The sequence below is a fragment of the Dryobates pubescens genome, chromosome 17 (assembly GCF_014839835.1).
Source record: "Dryobates pubescens isolate bDryPub1 chromosome 17, bDryPub1.pri, whole genome shotgun sequence".
NCBI classification, from domain to species: domain Eukaryota; kingdom Metazoa; phylum Chordata; class Aves; order Piciformes; family Picidae; genus Dryobates; species Dryobates pubescens.
Genome location: NC_071628.1, coordinates 11,315,968 through 11,333,012, shown reverse-complemented (window position 1 = coordinate 11,333,012; position 17,045 = coordinate 11,315,968). Strand labels below are relative to the sequence as shown.

At 39.8% G+C, this 17,045-nt stretch overlaps 1 protein-coding gene across 1 annotated transcript in view; it reads left to right on the top strand.

Annotated features, from left to right (window-relative positions):
- Positions 1-11,066, top strand: part of SH3GL3 (SH3 domain containing GRB2 like 3, endophilin A3) — a 55,674-nt gene extending 44,608 nt beyond the window's left edge. Inside the window, exons 6-9 of the mRNA XM_009897285.2 lie at positions 275-433; positions 3,355-3,458; positions 4,636-4,763; positions 10,265-11,066. Of these exons, the coding sequence (XP_009895587.1) occupies positions 275-433; positions 3,355-3,458; positions 4,636-4,763; positions 10,265-10,470 (597 nt within the window). The 3' untranslated portion in view covers positions 10,471-11,066. The remainder of the gene's footprint in view (positions 1-274; positions 434-3,354; positions 3,459-4,635; positions 4,764-10,264) is intronic.
- The last annotated feature ends 5,979 nt before the right edge of the window (positions 11,067-17,045 follow it).

Sequence of the window (17,045 nt, the reverse complement as noted above, 5' to 3'; positions counted from 1 at the left end):
AATCTGCAGTGTTTCACATTTGGTGAAGTCCATGAGCCTAAGTTTAGAAACTAAGATAGCAAATTCCTCAAGTGCTAAAAAGTGGCTCCTTATTTAAAATTTCATTTGTGTATACAGCCCTTAGATCAAAGGGGTGGGCTGGATAATCTCCGAGCTTTGTATTTCCTTAGTTTTGCATCTGTTTACCTCCATAACTGAAATTTCCTTAAATCACAGTGTGCTTGTTTGGACATGTCCCATTTGAACCTTCTCATAAATGTTCTCTCTTATTTAGCATCATTTGAAGAAACTAGAAGGACGCCGTTTGGATTATGATTATAAAAAGAAGCGTTTTGGAAAGATACCGGATGAAGAAGTTAAACAAGCAGTAGAGAAATTTGAAGAGTCAAAAGAACTGGCTGAAAGAAGCATGTTCAATTTCTTAGAAAATGATGTAAGTCTATCCTGCACTTTCATTTGCTGCAGTACATCCAGGAGGAAAATGTGTGTGGGACTGGACAAAGGCTGTCCCATCCTTCATAGGAGGTGTGGTGGGTTGAAGGTTTCCCCCCCAGCATTAAGGTCTGAAAGCAGAAAGTGTGCATCTTTCCTTCTTTAAGCTCCTGAACATAGTGCACAGCAGTAAATGGGAGAAGTCAAGAATTCACAAATTTCTTCTGGAGGTACAGTGGCTCAGACAAGATCATCACAGAGGTTTTAAGTAGCTTTATAACCTATGAGTAATGAATTATCTGAGTTTTAATGCAGTTTGACCACTGGGAGAGAGAAAGTTGGGAGATTAACATGGGCATAGACCTACTGCTGAAACTATGAGCGGGAGTATGTACCCTGCACTTTCTGAATTGTGGATCACTTGTAGCCAAAACTTGGCTGCTGCTGTGAAGTCTCTGAATAATGTTACTCTGAAAATTATTATTGTTACTATTTGGCCCTGAAAATTACTCCGTAGAGTTTGTCTGTGGCTTGGGCTCTGACCTGGACTTTGGCTTCGCGACCAAGTCCATTGTGAAATTATGTCTAAATAAGGAGCAACTGTGGTCATTCAGGATAATCCTCTCTTCTGTCCACACACAGAGAAAAATAATAGTAGGATGTGCTTTCTCCCATGTAATTAAGGAGCTGTAGGAAAAGGAAACCAATCATATCTGGGCCTGTTCCAAAGCTTTCTCTTCTCCTGTAGATGCAGTGTCAGAGAGAAGACACTTAGAAAGTAAGAACTGTGCTGTCTGCTGCAGCAAAGAGGAGCTGTTAAGTGGGAATGTTTAGCAACAGCTAAAGCAACTTCTCCCTCTATGCACACCTGTGTGATGGCCAGTTATAAACTAGCCTGTAGTTCCTAAACTATCTGTGAGTGGGACATTTGTTAGATTAATGTATAGGTCAGTAGGCCTCTTGCTGTTCTACCAGTGGAGATTATATGAGGGCAGCAAAAAATGAAACATCCTCTGTTAACAGTGCAACACACTGTTCCACTGTAGGCTGTACCAGCTGCCTGGTTGCAGAGTATGTGTTTTATAATTCTTCCTTGTATCAGCAGCTGAGAAATGTTTCAGAGAATGTTTATCATTAATCAGAACACCAAACAAATGATATAACAGTGCATGGATTATAGGGGTCTGGCTGAGCCACTAAAGACCAATGAGTTCTACTACTTTCTAGTGTAACTGGCATTGGCAGGGGGTGAACTGGATGTCCCACTGAGGGTTTTTTCCATACTCACTTTCTGTTGTTTCTGTTTAAAGAAAACTGTGCTACTTCCCTTCCATTTTCTATGCTGACACAGTCTGTCCTTCTCAAACTTCTCATTTAAACCTCATTGTCTAACCCCAGACTGTCTCATGAGGCTTGCAGAGATCTTAGCTGCCGTTGCTCCCTTCACATACTTTATAGTTCCCCAAAAGTCACTCTTGGTCTTGTTGCTCAGCGGTCTCTGTTCTGAGCTCTGGTTCCCAACTATCTTGCCAGGTGCCTTTCCCAGACTCAGTGGTGATCCACATCTCTTTCTCAGGTTTTTGCACAGCTAGTTCCAGACCTCCCACATAGACACTGTTGCATGCACTTCTTATCAGATCCATCTTCCAGCCTTTCCCACTCAGTCAGTCCCAGCCTCCTCTTGCTAAGTGGCTTTTAGTACCTCAAGTTTCTCTGACTCTTTGCCAGTCTCTCTCTCTCTCTCTCTCTCTCTCTCTCTCTCTCTCTCTCTCTCTCTCTCTCTTTCTTTCTTTCTCTCTCTCTCTCTCTCCCTCCCTCTCTTCTGATCCACAATTCCATATCCCTCCTGGCTCTTACTTGTCCTTGTCCATCCATTTTCTCTGACCATCCCATCCAAACCTTAGGCATCTGGTGCATTTTCCTCAGCTGGTTTACATTACTGTTGTCCAACTGTGATGGAATTGTATCAGCTGCTGATCTGGTTCTGTGCATTTCATTTCTGTATGCTATGTGACATTGTTTGGCTCTCTTGGAATCCAGGCAGAATTTCTAACATTTTTAACCAAGTGAAAACAGATAAAGTATAGCACAAAATTGTCAGGGGTCTATAAAACATTTGCAGAAAGTTTATTCAGATATCTTCTTGTGATCCAGTATCTGGAGACATCATCATGGAATGGAAACATGTCAGACTTCTTGGGGTCTGTCTTCTTACTGTTGTCTAAAAGGAAGAGAATGAATAAACATCTGTTATTGCTCCATCCCAAGTACAGCCTGAACTTTTCAGTTTATGTTAGGGGAATGAGAAGACTTGTCACCTCATGATTAAAAATATTTTGATTTTTCTTTCTCCTTCACGTTCTCCCTCCGTATTCATATTTTTGAATGCTTGGCCAATACTTTTAAATCCAAGCAGATAAATTGTTTCATTTATTAGTTTATAAATGCTGCCATCTAGTGAGGTAAGTCCAGATTATTTCAGAGGTGTAGTTTGTAAACATTAATAATAAACACTCGTGGGTCTGAGTCATAAGAATTGTGACGGTGTAATGCCTTGCAGCACTGATGATCAGAAAAGCCCCACTTTAACTTGCTAAGGGGTCATGTCCTTTTAAATGTTTCAGGTTTCGGTGTTGAGAGATGGCTGGCTTGAAAGTTGGAAACAGAAGGGATTTACACATAGTGAAAGGAAATGACTCAAGGACCCAGCCCTGAGTTAGTGAACTACAAGTTACACCTCACTTCTGTTCGTTTTCCAGCTGGCAGTTTCTTTGATAGATTCTCATATGCTCCTATTCACTAGCCTCCACAAGCTATCAAGGGCTTCTGAGATACCAGGTTTGGTTTGAGTGATCTGTTTGCTTATCCTTCAGCTGAATGTAGTGCAGGCTCCTTACTGCTATTTTCCTCTCTATATTTCAGGTAGAACAAGTTAGCCAGTTGGCTGTGTTTGTAGAAGCAGCACTAGATTACCATAAACAATCCACAGAAATTTTGGAGGATCTACAGAGCAAGCTGCAAAACCGGTAAGGCTGAGCCCATCAGAAAATTGTGAACCTCTTTTGCAGCTGAGGTCCATGAATATGAAAAGTCACTGAGGCAATAGATCTTGTAGCACCATCTCACAGATGCACTTTTGCTATGCTCTGTGCCTTACTGGACTTCATTGCTTTAAACAGTTGCCACCTGGCAACTTCTTGCTGTGCTGTGAGCCTTTAATGTAAGGTCTGAGTGTGTGCAGAATCTTTCACTCACATCTGTGGAGGTTAATCAGGACAGCCTCCATTTTTTTTGTGGGTTTATTTAAACTTGCTTACTTTTGAGTTGTGTTTTGGAGGCTTTGCTGAGAAGTTGGCCTACTTTCATTGAGTTTAAGGGGTTTAACAAAATTCTGCAGCAGAGTAAGGAACTAGCCAGCTGGCTTGGAACACAGCTGTGGTGTAATGCACTTAGGAAAGGCCCAGATACTTTGTGCTGTCCTGCTAGAAAAAAAGATGCTGCTATCATTAATGTCACTCAGAGAACCAGCAGAGAACAGGTGACCTACATGACCTGAATGTCACCAAAGTGATGTTACAGTCACGGAGCTGAGATAACTGTTGGGGTGTTTTCTGAGAGCAGGGTAGACATGGCTGTGAGCATTACCACAGGGCTAGCTGTGTCTCTAAGTACTCTGCACCATCCCAGCTGGAGAGACCACTGAGACAAGGAGGTCTTAGCTGGGCTATATGAACATACAGGAAGAGATATTGAGACCATTGTGCTGACTAAATAGTTGTTTTCCATTTTCTCTGACAAAAAGACAATGTGTGAGATGCAGTCCCTGGGACTCTGTCCTGGTTGGGTTTCTGTGTATGTCATTTTCAGCTGAGCTTTCCAGAGAGCTCATAACTGGAACTTCTGATGAACTTGAATGGCAGCTGTGGATGTTCAGCACTTCTCAGACTCAGTCTGTTAAGCATTGTGACTCTGCTAGCAGGACCAAAGCATTAAATAAAATAAGGACTTGCTGAAATTCAAATACTGCATGAGAATTACGCAGCTTTTAGTGAATAAACCTGCTCCTCATCCCCAAAAAAGCCTGAACCCAAAACCAGCAGAAGGGTTATTTTCCCACCTTTCAAAACCAAGCACTGAACCTGAATGTAAGTTCTGTATTTCTTCTGTAAGGTAAATCTCTTGCCACTCTTCTCTGTGTTCCAGAATAAACATAGCATCTAGTCGGCCTAAGCGTGAATTTAAGCCAAAGCCTGTAATAACTACAACTCTGGAAATGGGTGATAATCAGCAGCACAATGGGATTGCTTATAGTTCTTCCATCAAATCATCAGGTAAGTCTACAGCAACAGAAGTAACATTTTTGTAGACATTTTGCCTGATTTTTTTTTTTTTTTTTGAGGTAGTCCTTGTACAATGTTTAAGCTCTACAACAGTTCCATGGGGTGCCACTATTTGTGCATCTGACTCCATTTGTTTCCCAGATTTGGAAATGGAATTATGAAGAAGAGTTTCCCTCAGCAGTCTCTCACCCATCTGAAATTTAGGTCTGGCATTCTGCTTGTCCTTTTATTTCTCTGTATTGCCACTGAGGGTAGGAGTTGAGAGGGGGAGAGGTACTTCAGTTGTTTTTGTGCAAAGGAAGATGCCTAAGGTAGGTGTATTTGATGCCTAAGGTAGGTGTGTTTGATCACTGTCTGGAATATCTCCAGACTCCAATTTCTCTCCACAGCCTGAAACCATAAATGATCAGTACAGGAGCTTTAGTATTAGCCATGTAAAATTCAGAGAGATGACTCCCACATTTATTGATTTTATTAATGTATTTTCCTTTACTGTCCCCTAAAGTATGCACCAAAGCGTGTGCATTTGTGATCTGAAGTACTTTGGTACCCAGTGATGTGGGAGTAGGATCTCTTCCTTGGATTCAACCCTGATTCCATAAAAGAAATGAACCGCTGAAAGCCCTTGATAGTTGTGTGAATGGTAATAATCATGAAGGTTATGGTACTCATTGAAATAGTTTTTTCTCCTCTCATGAGTAAAATTATTATGTCCTATCTCCTTAATGGCTACAGTGCATGATGAGACAAGACCAGTTAAAAAGCCCAAAAGACAATGATATGCCAAGCAAATAGAATACAAAAGCCATATTTTCCCATAAACATTATTTGTAAGGAAAATAGAGGGGGAACAGTGAGCCAAAGGTACCTGGCATGGTATCTGGGACCTTCTTCTGAAGATTATTTTTCTTTAATTTTTTTCCCCCCACACTTACCTCCAGTCATGTTCCTTTGTAAAGGTTGGGAGAGAAATGAAAGAAGTAAAAGAATAAAGCCTGGGCTGTAACTTCATGCTTCTTCTAATGTATTTAATTTTCTTGCACACTGCTACAAGGTGCAGCTGTTACACAGTCCAAGCTGTGTGCTGATTTGCAGCAGTTACCCAGCAAGATCTTACTGTTCGATTTGTTTCTTTTGTGCTTCGAGCTGCTTGAGGGTTTGTTAGTGTAGCTCCTCATGCTCCCCAAATGCTAAGAGCAGTTTTTGTGTTTCTGTCAAATGCAGGGAGACAACCTCTTCTTTGCATACTCCTCTCAATACAGACCACTGGCTCCTGTGACATGATACAAGGACACATTTCATGTGGAGCACTGGGGATGTTTGCAATAATCATTAACTTCCTAGTTATTTCCACAGCACATCTGGATGAAAGTGGCAAAAACATAGCAACCTTTACTAATAAATCAGCATCAAATTTCTAGGCCTATATAAATTACTTGTCAGGTTAGGTAGGCTTTGTTTTTTTCTGCTTTGCATGTACAGTGGAGAAATAAATGCTGAAGCTGAATCTATGTAAACTAGTGTGTCTGTATTACAGGGGTTTATCATTGTCATGGAGCAATTGATTTATGGTAAACAGTCCTGTCACTGGGAGAAAGACAGACTAGATGACTTCTCAAGGTTCCTTCCAGCCCACTTTGTTAAAGAAAAGTCCAGTTTTAGTGAGCTGAAATTCAGTGAATGAACTGGAAAAACAAATGACCATGGATTATTAAGATAAGAAGGGAGTGAGCCACTTCCATTCATTGATTCTGTTCCTGGACTACTGCATCAACTGCTTGCATATGTCATGATGGGTTTTCACTTACTGCTTCACTCACTCCTTTTCTGAAAGGAGAAATGGGCTATATGTAATAATTGTTGCTATGTTTAGTGTTGCTAATAACATCAGGAAGACTGCGTATCATGTTTTCTTTTGCCTGAAGAAGCTATGGATGCTGTGCTTACCTCCACAGCAGGTACAATCATCAATGAAATCATTGTTCATTCTCTTTTCCTGGCCATACCCAAAAGTTATCCCTATGGATTTCTGTGGAGCTGCAATGGGGTCAATGTGTCCTTTTTGTAAATGGGGAAACCTTTCTGTTCCTGTCTAAAATAAGAATCACGAAATGGGTTAGATTTATGGTCTGTGCTTTAGAAATTTGAATCAGGTGTCTCTAAGCAAAACTTGTAAATGTTTTAAGGGGGGATTGCTTCATGATCACCCTCTTTTCTTTCATTTATAAAACTGACCTCTTCATCCTACACAAACAAGAATTTTCATGATTAATTTCCCCTGTTTACATATTAACCTAATCAAATTATAGAGTTATAATTTCTCTGATACTGTCACTCAAGGTGAGTAGCATCTCAGTATTCAGCAAACCCAGGGAAGTCAATAGGACAATTCAAAGTGAGCTGTGATCCATTCAGCACAATTACACACTCCAATTCTGAGCGCTGACATGGCTTTTCCTGTGTTTCACTGGAGCTTTTCAAGTTAAACATCAGCTTCTTGGAACAGAAATAGTATTTTCCTTTGTTCAGTCCCTAACACGTGGGGATTATTTACTACTAATGACTTGCACACATTTGCAGGGCTAGATTCACAGAATCCTAATGTTAATGTTGTGAATTATTTAGTTGCTTTGATTAAGCACACATAACAGGATTTTTGTTCTAATTACCTGTTATCTTTATTAGTCAGCTGCAGCAATGAGCATCATCTAACTCATTTTAGAACTCTCTTTAAGTGCTGTGTTATATCACACCTTTCATTCTTCTTCTGTCAGGTTTGGCTATGATATGAAATAAATGGATCTGGTTGCCATGTGTCAGAATTTAACATAAACATCTGTTTACTCCAGCTGTGAGCGGCTTGGATTAATTGTCACAGCAAAGTTCCAGTTTGTGATTATTAAAGTACAATTTTGCTACCATATAAATGTAGCATGGTATAGAAGACAGAGTAGATGCAGGTACAGGCAGTAATTCCCATTGCAGAAAACAAACCTACAAACCACACTCCCCAACATGAAATGCCATTCTGTTTTCATCCTGTAACATGCCAGACATGACAAACTGCATTTTGCTTAATCTGGTTTTGTGCTGTCTGGGTTTGAGTGGTGTGGAGATTAATGACAAATCATCTTTGGATGTGACAGTGAAGTGTGCTAGTTTAACTCCACAACTAGAGGTGTGCATAGTGTTGCAAATTAACATAAACTGTGCAGAAAAAAATAGAGTGTAATTTCCTTAGCTTAAATCTCTGCAACAGGAAAGGATGTGCAAGTATTTCATAGACATGAAAAGTCTGGAATCGTGTCACCAATCCTGTGATGTTAAGCAGTTTGTGTTGCAGACTGTCAGGCAGTGCTGCCCCCATTACCTTTGTCTCATTGGATTGTACAGTAGCAGCAGCTGCCTGATTCTAATGAACACTTTAACTGATCCTACAGCCTGGAGTGAAACTGGTTGTACTGACTGTGATGGTTACTAAAGAGTCTTTTCGTACTGACACTTATTTATTTTCAGTTCTTTGGAGCTTGAAATGCACCAAATGTGATCACATATCAGGTATCTTACTCTCAGAAATTAACTAGCCTGCAGTAATAAGTTAGCCTCATTGGCGAAGCTGGTGAAAGCAAAGAGTTTTGTCAGTTATTCAGAATGCTGCTTTCTGCTGCTGACAGTTCCAGTGAGCTGGTACCACTCCAGCCTTGGCAAAGACTGCAAATAACTCAGCTATCTTTGAACACAGCCAGCTTTTTTTGGTGGGAAAATACGGCGCATATATACACACACAGAGAGAGAGAGAGATAGCTCTCTCTGTCTCTCTCTGTCTCTCTCTCTCTCTGTAATTTTTTCATTTATTTTTTTTTTAAGCTTAGACTGTTCTGGTATCCTGAACCAAACTTTCACCTGTATCATTTTATTAGACTATCTATAATCTGGTTTGTCACTCCCCACTGCCCTTCAGAGGCAGAGGACTACTCCAGCATTGTTACAGCAATATTCTAGGAAGATTTGCTGATGGGGAGCTCTGTGTTGACAGCTCTCTTTCATTGTTATAAGTAAGAGCTCTCCTCTATTGTTATAAAAGGTAAAACATAGCCACAAAACAGAGAAGTCATTCCTACTTCCCAGTTTTAACGCCAAATGTTACGCCCAATTGTATTATTATCAGTTAAAAAGGTGCTTTCCCCTGTTCTCATTTACTGATCACCAGAATAGTTTTCAGCTTTTACTTAAGAGACTCTAAATCATTCCTTTTACTGGAAAATGCCCAGTTAGTTTTCAATAATTACCTACATATTACCAGGAGTAACAGATAAAAATGCATTTTTTCATTAATTTTTAACATCTTGGCTATTGGATCTGCATCGTGTTACCAGTTCTGTACAGATTTACTGAGACAAAAATTACTCTTCAAGGTGACATCTGTGAAAGTCCAGACTAGAATATTTGAGAACTGTTGCAATGTTGCAGATAAGGCAACCTGAATAACTTGGTGTTTAAGAGGTTTAATGCTTTAATGTAAGTACTAGAGTGTTCTAGATTTATCATGCTATAATGTGCTTTACTACTGTTTACATGACAGCAGCAGGAAATATTTCTCCTATTCTTCTTTTGTAAATATATTTCAAATTACCAGACTGGCTTAGATATGCTGTGCATGTTTTTAAAATCCATTATGGCTGAACTTCAGCTGAACCTGCTTAGCCACACAGCTAAGCATTGTAATTTGAACATAGATTACATTTTATTACAGCAAGTTACTGTTCACAAATAATAATGAATGAATACATTACATACGTATCCAGAGCACAGATGTAAGACAGTTAGCACCCCTTCATGAGGCTATCTTTTTTCCAAGGTGATACATATACAGGGTTATCTTCCCTTGCTACTGGTGATTCAGTTTTGTAGTTTGATTTTTGTTTACTTATTTTTCCTGTAAATATATGTACTTACTATTATGTTCGCATATGGTGCCATTAGTATTTTAAAAGAGTAGCCTGAAATGAAGATCTTTATAGCAGGGCAATAAAGTGAGTGTCTGCAGGAGTGGCTGCCCTCCCGTAGGTGTTCCCACAAGTAGCAATATGCTGCAGTGCAGTTTGTTTAAATGATTACCTGTCACTTCTCCCAGTGACAACTCTACTTCCTCAGCCCTTGCCCTTCCTGTTCCTTTAGCCACTGCTCCAAGGACACCACACCAATGTTGGTAACTGTGATTATTCCAGCTATGAGTTTGAGATAAATGACTAGGACTGAAAATAAAGTAGCATCTGAGTTTAAAGGATAGAATTATGCTTTAAACTAATTATCACTAGTACTATTTTTTTATATATGTAGAAGGACCAGGTGTTAATAGGGGAAAGCAATGGAAATGGGGGGAAATCACGAGAGCAAGGCTGTCCCATTGACCCATTGTTTTATACTTGGTGGCTGTTGGGATGCTGTAAAGCTCTGTATTAATCTGTTGTTTTTTCTGTCACTGGGGGCAGGTTCTTCAATGCACATGGATCAGCCGTGCTGCCAAGCTCTCTATGACTTTGAGCCAGAAAACGAAGGCGAGCTTGGTTTCAAGGAAGGGGACATCATAACTTTGACCAATCAGATTGATGAGAATTGGTATGAGGGGATGTTAAATGGAGAGTCTGGTTTCTTCCCCATTAATTATGTTGAAGTGATGGTTCCCTTGCCTCAGTGATTGTGTCATTCAAGCTGTGAATGTGATTTCATGACTGAAATGGATTCACAAATGTTCTGTCAGTGTGGCATTCTGTGAAAGCCTTGCTATTTGACTGACTTACTGACTTTTGTATGTGTCTTTTTAAAATGTATTTATTTTATATTAAAAAAAAAGTTCACCTGCCCTGACTCATCAACCTGCAAAAAAACCCCTACCTAGTTTTTTTGCTTTGTGCCTTGAAGATCACTGTATGAAGTGTTTACTGGTAGCTCACTGTTGCTCCAAAAAATGCATTTCCTTGCTCTCACTGTATGTGGATTTGGGTTTTTTAATATATATTTGGCTGCAATGATTTTATTTTTGAAAACCATTTTTAAAACTTCTGTAAGTGAAGCTAACTGTACCCAGTTCCTAAGTTACTGATAGCATTGAGCTCTTTTCATCTATTGCACTGTAATTTATTGTGAGCAAGTTAATCCATGTTTCACACTGTATGTTGACAAAAGGCAAAATGGTTGTTATCAATATTAAGATGTTGTTGTACTAAGTACAAGTTCTCAGCATTGAAAATTCCTACAATTTACTGACCAAACTGAATAAATATTTCTGTGGGATAAGAACAGTTGTTGCTGTTTTTATTCCTGTAATTCTGGCATTTAGTTTTGAGCCAGACATCACTTTTGCTAAATAGATCAGTTGGGGGTGAAGAAAACAATGCCAAGTTATCGGGTTTATGACATCTGACACTGGAACTTTAATAATCTTTCTCTGTCCCTAGAGATTTTAATAGCACTGATAATGTCTATTAAATTTTTCTTCCAGCAGGTAGATAAGAGAAATTTCTTTGAACTAAGTACAAACTGTTCTAGCTCTATGAGGTCTGTATAGAACTCCATGGAGATACAATAGGTGAGTATCACTCAGGCCTACTGAGAACAAATGAGAAGTCAGTACCCTTCTATTTTTTATATTTATTTGAAGGGGCTGGAGGAGAAAAAAAAAATATTAGGTGCAGAGGGAAAGACATTTAACTACAGATACATCGAAAATGGGGTACCAAAATGAGGAACAGACTCAAGCATCCTAAGTACTATCAAAGTGAATATAGAATTAATTTGGTTTTCTGTTAGCCATCTTCTGCTTTTAGTAAACATAGATGTAGTAATCACCCAAAAAACTCAGCATACTCTTCCAGCCAGTTGCTCTCTGTACAAGACAGTGTGATGAGAAGGGAACTGAATTCTTTGTGGGCAAACTGGCTTGAATCCAGCTCCAGAGTTGCAAGTTCTACTGGTTTCAGAGGTCCAATTGAAACAGCAGTTGCTAGAGAGGAAAGAATTTCACATGTATCACAGGTGCCGTAACTCTTCAATGGAAGTGGCATAAATAGTCCCTAACTTGTTATCAAAACTATGCCTTTCTCTTTTTTCTCATCTTTAGCCTGGGCCTGCAGAGTGGCCACAAGAGAAGTAAGGATGTTATTCTTTGTGGCTTTGGATAGAGCCTGCTGCTTACAGCACATTATCTCAGAATTTGGACTGCCTCATGTAAAGAAGAAAAGTCACCAATGCTTTTCCAAATTCATGGGCAAGTACCTAGTAGTTAGTAGAGCAGAAATCTGGACAACCTCAAAGGTCTAAGCATTTAAGATTCACAACTACTTTGGTGAGACCTTTTCAATAAAGGGGAACAGCAGTCATACCTTTCTATAACAGGCAACAAAGGAGACACTGAAATCTCTCCATCTCACCAGAATTCCCTAGAGGAAAAAAATTACATACACACACACACAAATGTACACTTAGAGTAGACAGCTTGCCCTGCTCTGCTGCAGTAAGTGTTTTGTTTAACAGAAGTAGCTATTGGAAAAGTAGTAAGGTGGAAGCAAGTCAAGAGAGCTACACTTACGTGCTTTGTCATAATCCATAAAGATACCATAGGAAGCCAACCTGCTTTAAGGTTTGCTACCAGGAAAACTGGCACAACAGATCCATTGCACAAAGACTTGACTCATTGCTACATACACTTTTAGCATTGTATGCTAAGAACAAGTTTTATAAACTGTACTCCAAGTTGCCTAGTTGAGTAAATAAGTAGATCTTATTTCCTAGACCATTGATGTTGTTACCAGACAAAATCCTTTACTACTGCTATTTCCTGTCAACACTTGTACAGTAGTTCAAATCTTTGGTAGCTGTTGCTCAATACCATCTTTCACTATTTGAAATACTGAAGATTCCTCTGAAGTTTATTGCAGTTGAGCTTTACTTGAACAACTGAAGGATAAACTGGGCAGCACAGCATTTCCCAAGACTTTTTTTTTTTTTCAGTCTTCAAGAAAGCTTCTTTAAGCTCACAGGTTTTATCGCCACAAAGTCATTCAAGCCACTCAAATAAGATCAGTGAACAAACAGAACTTTATTGTCTTATTCTGCAAATACTCAAGTCCAAGGCTGCTTCAATAAAGGTATTTTTCATGTATATAAGTTAGAAAAGTTTAAGAAAAAGATAAATATAGCGAGGTTATAGAAGTAGCTATTTGTGTGGACCATAAGGTACAAAAGAATTCAGCTCTGCTAAAAATGCAGGTATTAAACCAGCATTGAGTTTTGGGTGTTTCAAAACCAGAGTTTAAGTAACTTGAGTTTAAACTTCTGGAAAGGAAGTCTCACCTTAACAAACTGCATCCTCACATAGAATAGGTCTTAAATTCAGAACTGAATACTTTGGCATGGTACCAGGCAGTCAAGTGTTCCAATATTTAGAGAAATCTGCAATCTCAGCTTCTCCTCTCCCCCCATGCTCTTCAATGTGGCTCAAGAAGGCCCTTTCTTCACCACAGAGCCACCAAGGAAGCATATCAATGGAGAAGCTAAGAATAATTGAATGCAGTGACCCCAGAAACTGACTGCCTAGTTTTAGGGTTGTAGGTCATGGACTACAGAACTATCAGAGTTACAGTAAATCACATACTGGCCAAGAGGCAGTACCCCCCCAACTGCCCCATTAGACATACACAAATCAGTACTGCAGACTGCACGGTTTTAGTACACAAGGACTCAGAGCAGACATTTGATCCATCCTTTACTATGGTTGGTGCTTTCTAGTTTTGAGTTTAACTTTTTTCCCTAGGCCCTTAGAAAGCTGGTTTGTTGGAACCATTCAAACAGAGCACTAACACTGCAGTTCACAGTACCTCCTCTTGGAATGAGATGCCTTCTTCACATTTACAGGATACATCTGTCCAAGTTAAGGTTTAAACAGCTATGCTGTTATATACTGTATCTAGGAGTACTCACTGAAACTGGTAGATTTCCAAGTGCTAGAGCACAGAAACTGTACATTCACTAACAGACTGTTTTTACAACTTGCTTTTAAAGCATTTTTGCTCCAGGAAGCTCCCTAGCAAGTGATCTACACCAGTTTCATACATTTCAGCATCAGGATGCAAGTAGGAAACAGTTCAGACACTCCGCACCCTTCAGGAAAGTGTTTTACCTCAGACAAAAGCAGACTTGCTCAAGGTACAAACTGGTGTCATCTGGCCTGTGTAGTTTCCCACTCAGGCTTGACAAATTCTTTGAAGAATCACCACACCAGAATGCTGGGAAAGCTGAGGCAGCCTCATGCTCATTTTCAAGTATTTAGCATCCTTTTGGGGCATACATTTAGAAGCTTTGTAAACTGTTTACCCTCCTTTGTTCCAACAGATCATAAAAAACAGATACTTGTGTTAAAGTAGAAATTACTTCACATGGAGCTTGCATTCTACTGCTCTTAACATCAATGAATCCAGGGACAAGTATTGGAAGGTAGAAAACTTCACATTGTGGACAGTGCTTCTTACAAAAAGAGGTCAGATGGGAGATGTGAATTCCAAGTTCCAGATATTGCAGAAGATAAAGTCTTTCACCTGGGACTGAGAAGTGCTTTTAGATGATCATCTCTTTGTCCCCATTATAGGATAGAACAGCTAGGATCCTCATTTTGCTGCGGAAATAAAACATTAAATGCTAAGGTTCTACACATGCTAATGCTAATCAGACAAATGTCTTTAATGAAGGTACAGGTTCATGTATTGCATGGACTCATTCTACACCACACTAGAAACTCCACATGCCTTTGAGGATTAAATAGGTAACCAGAAATAAATACTATCAACCCATCCATTAGTACTTCATTTCTGAATCATTAAAACTTAGCTGGCATGCAGGTTCATGCTACCCTGGTTAGGATGGTAAAAGCAGATGCAAATCCCATGGAAGCTCAACCTTCAAAGCACAGCACGCGTTCTTCGCAGCATTTTACTGCATGCAAGAGCTAGCTGTTTTTTACTAAGCTGCCATTATTTCAGTACTACCAATGCAGCAGAAGCATATAGGTACTAATGACAGTTTGACAGGAATTCAGACAGGAATGACATTCACATTTGAGTCAGTTTTGGAATTGATCCTTACCGTAAGTGGCACACAACTGTATTGTAAAGTCATTGATAAAGCAGATTAGAGGTGTAAGGTAAAAAGTGCTTTCCATCACTGATTGTGGAAAAAGCTGTATTAGTCAATTCAAATAAAGGGCCTTCAAAAGACAAGCCACAAAACACACACAGCTTGGAGAGGCTGTACTCTCAATGTGAGAAGCAGCTTGTATGAGTAAATCTCTTCATAAGCCTAAAGCTTCCACTGATGTTACTGCAACTCTTTTGGTGCATGCTATGCATTAAGAGCCCAAAGGCCGGAAGAGCAGTAAGGAACCTTTCAGTAGCCTCTTCAGCAAGGTTCCACCCTCCTGCAGCAAGACTGAAAATATTACAAGAATGTGCATGTAAGCCAGGAGATCCTGACAAATATCCTTTAAGCTTCATGTATTACAGTAATAGATATTTACACAATCTGCTGTTTGAAAGGACAAGAACCAAGCAGCAGGCAGTAACTGCCTGTGCTTAGGTACGCCTTCAGAATGGTAGTACTTAAGATTTCAGTTTGATATTATGAAAATATCTAGAAAGTGGTGGTGGCTTTAAGACCTAGTGCAGTAAGATTAATGTCCTCCTTGTAACTGTGAAAGATCAGTTTTGGGAAGAGCTGTGGTAGCTCAACATGCTGTGAGACCAGGAAGGAGAATTTTTAGTTAGGCATCCCTTTGCACTTCAATTTTGTAATAGCAAGGAGGACTTGGTGCTATTTCAAGTCCAGAAATAAACCAAGAGTCAATTACAGTCCATAGTTGTTCAGTTACAATCAATTTAATGTATTAGTTTGGGGTTTGATTACTTCAGCAACTAAAGATACCTGGATGCTTGTATCTCAAAAGTATACAAGGAGCATCCAATCTGCTCAAGATCAGACTTGTAATATGGTCAGTCAAAAGCCATTTGGAGAGGCTAGAGAATTACAGCATGCAAATTGTAGACAAAGGTGTGTAAATACACTGAACACAAAACATGCATATCTTATTTAACTGCATTAATTCTGTTAACATGACCTGTACTTGTGCTGAAGTTCCCCTCAGAAACTGTTGAAGGGAGTATTTATGACAAGCAAAGCTGAGATACTTACTTTGCTGTGCAAAAATTAAGAAAAAAGTAGTTCCTGGAAATTAGCTGTATTGGAAGTCTCAAACTCATGCTTGGGATTTAAAAGGGACTTTAAATCTCTTTTAAATCAATACTCTAAGAACTTGAATTTCAGTCTTTTGATACTTTTGAATGGAAACAGGTTTCTTCAGTGTGAATTTAAGTTGAGTAAGCCAGGGACACTGTTGGATAAGTCACTTCATCCCACAGAAATAGCTGTTTCTAGTTAGTTTTTGCATGCTGTTCCTGAGGTAGCAGATTGGTAGTTTATTCGCAGAGTATGTTCACTTGGAACAGACCTCAAAGATCATACAGCCCAACCCTCAACCCAGTACTGAAGGGTCAACACTAAACCATGTTCCTAAGTGCCAGGTCCATAGGCTACCTCAAAACCCCCAAGGATGGTGACTCCAACACTGCCCTGGCCAGACCATTCCAATGTTTGAGAACCCTTTCTGTGAAGGCGTTATTTCCTAACCTCCAGCCTAAACCTCCCCTTGCACAGCTTGTAACCCTTTCCTCTAGTTGTGTTGCTCACCACCAAGAAGAGGCTGGCATGCTCCTCACTCCAACCTCTACACGGTAGTTGTAGAGAGCAGTAAAGTCTCCTCCTCTTTTCTAGACTGAACCACCCCAACTCTTTCAGATGCTTCTCATAGGCCACATGCTCCAGGCCATTCACAAGCCTTGTTACTGTTCTCTGGACATGCTCCAGCACCTCAGTGTCATTCCTGTAGTGAGGGGCCCAGAACTGAACACAATACGAAGTGTGGCCTTACCAATGTTGAGTACAGAAGGATAACCTTCCTGTTCCTGCTGGACACAGGGTTTCTAATACAAGCCAGTATGCCACTGGCTTTCTTATCCATCTAGGCACACTGCTGACATGTTCAGTCAGATGTACAGACAAAGCAGACATTAAAAGAAGTTAGTATCTTTCAGTGTGTCACTAAGGAGCATTGTTTGATCTCATACATGACCATATTCAACCAGCTAATAAACAAAACAGCAATTCAAC